The 7,499-nt window shown below is 52.3% G+C and overlaps 1 protein-coding gene across 1 annotated transcript in view; it reads left to right on the top strand.

Moving 5' to 3' along the window:
* Nucleotides 1-548: 548 nt before the first annotated feature.
* The window catches only part of IRF5 (interferon regulatory factor 5), an 11,238-nt gene continuing 4,287 nt past the window's right edge, over nucleotides 549-7,499 (top strand). Inside the window, exons 1-2 of the mRNA XM_023513232.1 lie at nucleotides 549-750; nucleotides 5,249-5,483. Of these exons, the coding sequence (XP_023369000.1) occupies nucleotides 5,260-5,483 (224 nt within the window). The 5' untranslated portion in view covers nucleotides 549-750; nucleotides 5,249-5,259. The remainder of the gene's footprint in view (nucleotides 751-5,248; nucleotides 5,484-7,499) is intronic.

The raw sequence follows: 7,499 nt of genomic DNA, 5'->3' as shown, positions 1-7,499 counted from the left end.
CCAGCAACTTGGGAGGCGGAGGCAGGAGACTCGCTTGAGCCCAGGAGTTGGAGGTTGCTGTGAGCTATGCCACAGCACTCTACCCAGGGGGACAGCTTGAGCCACTGTCTCAAAAAAAAAAAAAAATACTAAGCAGGTAAAAAATATAAAATACTTACATGTAATGATATGTAGGCTACATAAGAAGGAAAAGAGGGGGAGATACAGAAGAGATGAAAAAAGACAACACGTGAGTGTCTTTTCACTCATTAAAGGTAAAGATCAACCCAGAGGAGGGAGGGGGAGGTCAAAGTTCTGATTCATCAGCTAATACTACTGTATTTGTTAAAAATACAAGGCTCTAAACTTTGAAGGGCAAATAGTGCTATCTACAACTTGTACGTTTCATTTGCTATCTAAAACTAAACATTATCTTGGAGATTTTCTTTATTTAAAAATTTTTTAGTTAAAAATTACCATAAGAAAGGAACTGTGAAAAGATAGGAGGTGTCTCTGAGTAAGCTGATCCCAGTGGAAATCAGACATTATTGTCACAAAGATACCATTCCTCCTAGGAGGAGAAGTCAAGACAGACTTTCCAGGGAAGGCCATGCGGATATAGAAAATCTGCAGAGCAGGAGTTCCCAAGCAAGAATCTTCCAGAAGGAACAAGACATGTGACGGTGGAGGCCTGCAAGCAAGTCCCTTTTACGGACATAAAAACAGTTCACAACAGGTGGACAGTCAAGGTAGCAGCGAAGGAGAGAAGAGGTGAGGTAGGCGACCCTAGAGGGCGGCTGGGGTGGAAACAGGTGCAGGGGTTGAGGATGAGAGAGGTACAAAGTGGTCCAAGGGTCCTATCCTGCAAGCACGTCGAGAAAGGGGTGTCTGGTTCCTAGTTCAGGAGCCTGGGAGCCAGGGCTGGGGCCACCGTTGGAAGGGATGCAGGCAGGCTTGAGGATGGCCTGGGGCGATCAGCCACCTGCGCCCTCCTGCGCGGTTTCGTTGATAGCTTGTGGGCAGCCAATCTTAAGCTCCTGGGGTGGGGGGCGCAGAGCTGGGGGGACCCCTGGCCCCACCCAGCACTGCAGTGGGAATCTGGGGGGCTGTTGAATGACTGTTTTGCTGTTCTATTGCTGAAAGAGCCCAGTGTTCTGTTCTGTCCACCGCGCTGTCTGGCGTCTCCCTGAGGCCCTGGGCCTGGTGCTATATACTGAGCCCGGGTCTGCGGTCGCCAGGTCAGTGCTGGGGCCCCGGGGTGGATCTCAGGGCGGGGCGCTGCCAGCGCACGGAGCTCCGCAGCCGAGGCCCAGGGGCGGGGGTGGCGAGATGCGGAAGTGCCGGACGGCTGGCGGACCGGCGGGAGGCGCAGCTGGGAGAGAGCGCAGCTCGGCCTCGCAGCCCAGCCCGAGCTCCCGGGCGCAGCCACGCGGGCGCTCCGCGGACAGGTAGGTCTCGGCCGCCTCGCGCTCCTCTGTGGGGAACTGTGCCTGGGTACTGCCAATCCCCCTCCGGGACCTAGACCCTGGCGCGCGCCCGCGGGGCACCTGCTGATGGCTGACAGGAGACTGGAGTTAGGGCGGGGTCCGTGTCCACTCTGCCTGGCATTTGAGCTTGAGGATGGGGAGCGACCGCGGAGTCTGGTTTGGGCCACCCAGAGGCGAGGCCCCATCCCTGCATTCGGTATTCTCCCGCCCCCTCTTCCCCAGCCACCCTCACCCTTTCAGGTAAGAAGAGGTTTAAAGTGTTCATCCTCCTAGGATCTTAGAGCCAATGGGCAGGAATTAGTGGGAAGATGGTGTCAGGCAGGATCTCCGTCTTTGACTTATGCACGGCCCAGAACCCTACACGAAGGCCTTCCTAGCAGTGCCGTATCGGGTCACAAACTCCTTGGGCTAGTTTCTTTAGGTCCTGCTTAAGAATGAAACAATGAAAAGTCAAAAAGTGGAGGAAAAGTGAGATTAGTGTGGCCACGCCACGATGCGGGGGAGGAGACAGCAGCGAGGACCTGCGCAGCCTGCTGCGTGGTTGTCTCCAGGACCCAGAGAAGGACGAGAGCAGTGCCCGGAGGGAGACGTGAGTGGGGGACTTTCCTGGCCTCCGCTGCCACAATGGACACAACAGAGCGGGGCAGCGGGGCCGCCACAAGGGAGGAGCAAGACCAGAGGCAGACTGCGAGCCAGAGCTAAGGGGTGGCAACGTGGGCTCGCCCAGAAGGCAGGGGCTTGAACCAGGGGCGAGCCGGCGGGAGGGGCCAGAACTGGGATCAGTGACCAGGACCAGAAAGGACGCGGGCGGGGCCGAAGGAGGAAACTGGCTGCCCTCAGGAGGGGCTGGGCCAGAGGCAGAGTTCATCCCTCCCCTTGGCTGAAGGGCTTGGGTATTGGGGTACGGAGGAGGGGGCTCCTGGCAAGAGTTAGGAAGCGCTGGAAAGCACCTCCCTAACCTAAAGGCCCTACTTTGGGGATTTCCCCCTGTACCCCTGGCCTTTCCCCACCCTGAGCCTGGGAGGAAGGCCAGAAGCTTCTTGCTGCCACACCTGCTGCCCCAGAACCTCAGCCTGTCTGGACTCGGAGGGAACAGGGCACAGGGTGTGATCAGTAAGGGGAGAATTTAGGGTCACCTGGTGCGGGGAACCCCTTGCCCTCTCCCTGAGCTGGAGTGGGGCATGCAGGGAGATGATGTGAACCAGAGGACCTGGAGGTGCTCAGCCCTGCTGTAGGGCTTCCTCCCCAAGCAGTGCCCCAGGGTCACAGGGTTATGGCTCCTCAGGGGACTATCTCCTGGGACCTCAGCAGGGCCATGGGTGATCCCTGGGCTCCCCCAACACCAGCAGGGGGTCCAGGGCCGCACTTCTGGCTGCCTCTTTGCTGGGCAGCTTGTGGCAGCTTCCTTAGGTCCTCAGCAGTCCACATCTCTTTTGACACTCAGAGGAAATTGTTGGAGGACTTGGTTTTTCCCACTTTCCAGAGCTCAAGTCTGTAAACCTGTGTCTGCACTGCCTACATTTCACCCCAAGCCCCTACACCCCCAAGAAGGCAGACCTGTTCAGACACTGAAATTCAGAACTCAAGCCATTGAGATGGTCTTAATCAGATCTAAACCATTTTCTGGGCAGAAGGAAACTTCTAGGGAGATGGATGCTTTTTTAAGGTAGGGCCCTAATGGACCTGGCTCCAGGCAAAACCCCTTGAGGCAGAGACCCTTCTGTGGCCTGGTAGACATCTGGGTCCAAGCCCTGGCTGGGCTTGTTGTGGAAGCCCCTTCTCCCCTTCCTAATAGATCAGAGCTGCAGTGAGTTGTGATTATACCACTGCACTCCAGTCTGGGCAACAGAGCAAGACTCTGTAAATAAATAAATATCAAAACAAATATTTGCTCTGTATTACACAGCAGTCTTGGGCCAGATGGTGGGACTCCCCCAACTCCTCCTTGTCCTAGGCAGCAGAGGGTAGAGGGCCTTTCTGATCTCCCCTCTGTACCACCCCAGCCCAGCTGCAGCCCCACCATGTGTATTTAGGTCATCAGAAAAGCTCACCCGCAGCCCCTCGTGGACAGAGCTTCCTCCTGTCTGGCACTGGTGACCAGCATCCCTCTATTCTAGGACAGTCTTGTCAGAGGGCTCTAAACACAAACACGGGTGGGCGAGGCTACCCGATGTTGCCAACCACACTGATAGCACGATGACTGCCAGTAGGCTCAGGGATCAGGAATGGTGATGGGCAGGAGATTGAAAATTTGGTCTTGGGGTACTCACTTATGAATTTTCTCTTATGTCCTCTCCCTCACTCACTCCCAGTGAGTCAGGTTTCTGAGTTGTCCTGGTCTGGCCACTTTCATTTCCCCTAGGGCTGGGCGGAGGCTAAGCTAGAAAGAGGAACTGAGCCCCCAGGCTTCCGAGGCCAAGGCCAGGGGCAGAGCTGAAGCTTTCCACCTCTCCTGTCCCAGCCTCTGGACCAGGCAGGGGCTGGCCTTACTCTTCCTGGGCCCAGGCCTCTGAGGTGGGCACTGCTGAGAGTGGCCTGCAGAGGGAGACTCTAGCAATGCAGAGGTGGCACTAGACAGATGCAACAGGTACTAGGCAGGGAATTTCGGGGAAACTAAGGCTCCCTGCTGTAAGGCCCAAACAAGCCTGGAAAGACAGAAGCGTTTAACTCAACCCTTTACTTGCTGAGTGACAAATTCCCCTGTGAGGCCTGTGCACTGTGATGGCTTAGTCCTTTCCGTCGTTGACCCTGGACTCTCACAAGCCATAGGCTTGAGCAAGGGGAGGAATGAGACAGGGACTTCGGGGAGGTTTTAGTTCTGGGCTGGCAAGGGAGTTTGGCAGGTGGAAGGGTAGAGGAAGGGGCTCCGAGGCAGACTGACTCCAGTAAGGCAGCCATTGTGGCCTGGAGGAGGTGGGGCTCTAGCCTAGGTAGTGGTTAGATGCAGCCTCTGTATTTCCTACGGCTGTGTGCAGTGTAGGCCCTGGCAAATGTTAAGGCCCTTCAAGAGCTTCATGAATGTATGTCCAGTGGGAGGACAAGGGGTAGGACCAGAATCTAGGAAATGATGGCCCTACAGGGGTAACATCTAAGTTTGGGGGGCTCTGTCCTTGCTGGATGTAGGCTGGGAAAATGTCGAGGCTGCCCAAAGCTTTCTCCCCGGAGGAAAGAGAGGAAGACAGGAAGTTCTGAGAAATCGGCATAGAAACCCACCTCCTTTCACCTGCTCTGTTTTGTCTAAGGCCAAGTTTCCTGGACGCCTAAGATGGGATTGTTGTTGAAGGCATTTCTGGAGGGTCTCTTAGTGGATGGATGTGAGAAAATCAGGACAGAGAAAACAAAATCGGGATGCGGACTCATGGGAGGCCAGCTACAGCCTGTCCCACAGAGCATATGTTGCACCTAGTGGCCTGCCAGGCAAAGGAGCCAGGCTTTGTCCCCAGGTGTCAGACAGGCACTGGCTGTGGGCTGCCACTCCCACACGTGTCGAGGGAGCAGCTGGGGGCAGTTGTCCAGTGCTCAGTGCTGTTAGCCATGGAGAATGGATGCCCCTGTCTGGCAAGGGCACGTGGGAGGTGCACACAGTGGTCACTGTGGCATAATTCAGCACTTTCCCTTCTTCTCAAATACAAGATTCAGTCACCCCATGACAGGAAGGCCCATGTTGGAAAAGAGAATCGGCCTGGAACACCTGGATGGAATGGAGAGACTTTCCCTCAGAGTCTGAACTTGGCCCCCTGGGGCCACACAGCCATTGAGGCCCTCTTGCTTTTTCTCTGCAGACCCCCTTGCCATGAACCAGCCCACCCCTGGGGCTTCTGCCCCGCCCCGCCGTGTGCGGCTTAAGCCCTGGCTGGTAGCCCAGGTGAACAGCGGCCAGTACCCAGGACTTCAGTGGGTCAATGGGGAAAAGAAATTCTTCTACATCCCCTGGAGGCATGCTACCAGGCATGGGCCCAGCCAAGATGGAGACAACACTATCTTCAAGGTAAGCCCAAGACAGGGAACTGGCTGGACCACCATGACACCCAGTCCCCAGGACAGGAACACACACACACACATATGCACACACACGCGCCCCTCCTACACACACACACCCCCGACTCATGTACACACACACACCAGTCATACACGCACCACTCAGACACACAAACCACTCGTATACATACATACACTGCTAAAACACACACACCACTCAGACACACACACTACTCATACACACACACCACTCATGTATACTAGTCATACACACACTCAGACACACACAACACTCAGAGACACACAAGCCTCTCATATACACACACACCACTCAGACACACATGCAAACACACACACACCCCACTCAGACACACATATCTCGAGGCCGGCCACTCTCCCAGCTATCTTGGGGCAGATAATACCAAGCCTGAATAAAGGGGAAGCAGATGTAGCCACAGGACATACCTTTCCTAACCTGTCCCCCAGAGCAAGGTGGGAACTGAGGCTCCTCTCTGCACCTCCTCCTACAAACTGCTTGTTCTTGTCTCACCCCATCACATATGAGGACATGTTCAGTGTATACATATGTTAAGAAAGCCAACAATTCACCCATAATTTTTTTTAATTTTATTTTTTAAATTGACATAATATTTGTATATATTTATGGGGTGCCTAATAATGTTTGGAGGTTTTGTTTTTGTTTTTATTTTATTTATTTCATTTATTTATTTATTTTATTATTATTATTTTTTTGGAGACAGAATCTCACTATGTTGCCCTCGATAAGAGTGTGCCGTTGCGTCACAACTCATAGCAACCTCAAACTCTTGGGTTTGGGTGATTCTCTTGCCTCAGCCTCCCAAGCAGCTGGGACTACAGGTGCCCACTACAATGCCCAGCTATTTTTTTGTTGTAGTTGTCATTGTTGTTTGGCAGGCCCAGGCTGGGTTTGAACCCATTAGCCTCAGTGTATGTGGCTGGTACCCTAGCCACTGAGCTACAGGCACCTAGCCTTGTTTTTGTTTTTAGAGATGGGGTCTCACTATGTTGCCCAGGTTGGACTTGAACTCCTGGGCCCAAGCAGTCCTCCTTACTTGGCCTCCTGGGTCTAGGATTACAGTCAAGAGTCAATGTGCCCTCACCTGTAATCCTAATGCTAGGAGGTACCTAGATGGTTTCCTTATGTTTTCAGTTTTCTATGTGTGTGTATGAAATGAAAAATTCAAATCAGGCCATATATTGTTTCATAACCTACATTTTTTCACCCACTGTCAGAATCAGCTTCACTTTGCTGACTGCGGAGTGCTCTGCTGTAGGAGCACTTGGTCACTCGGTCTAGGTTTTTGGACACTTCAGGTTGCTTTTAAAACCTGAAGTTAAAAACCACATTGCCACTTAGACTCTCCTAACTCTTATCCTTTATTATTATTCCTAAATTATTCCTTTGGGGTCATTTTCTAGAGTTAAAAATTGCTGAGTCAAAGACATGCTTAAAATTGGATGCATGTTTTCTTAGACTTTGACCTTGATCTTTAGCTTTTCGAAGTTCTTTTCCTACTCCATCTCTTATTCAAAATCACAAAGGCATAACATGGTTTACAGTAAAAACTCTCCCTTCCATCTGCCCCGCCCCCTCCCCAGAGACAATAGTGTTACCATTTTCTTATTCATCCTTTCAGAGAGATTTTTGTGCATATGCAAGCAAATATCCTTTCCCTGACTTTTCATAACAATGGTAGATGTATATATGCTCTTCTGCACTCAGACTGCTAGTGTCAGTATTTATATGGAGAGTTTCCTCCATTTTGAGGGGATGATGCTGAGCAGTGTTCCACTCTATGAGTTGGCCCCTCACTGAGGGACATTGTATTGGATATTTTGGGTCATTTTGCTTTTATAAATAGTGCTGCTGTGAATAACCTTGTATGTATAAAATTTTGCGTGGGTGCTCCTATAATTTGTAAAATACATTACTAGAAGTGGGTTTGCTGGGTTAAAGGGAGAGACATTGGTAACCCTGGCCTTACCAAGTTGCCATCCAAAATAATACCAACA

This window comes from Otolemur garnettii, unplaced genomic scaffold, assembly GCF_000181295.1.
Source record: "Otolemur garnettii isolate 467f Iridium unplaced genomic scaffold, OtoGar3 scaffold00037, whole genome shotgun sequence".
NCBI lineage: Eukaryota > Metazoa > Chordata > Mammalia > Primates > Galagidae > Otolemur > Otolemur garnettii.
This window is presented reverse-complemented; position numbering and strand designations above follow the sequence as displayed.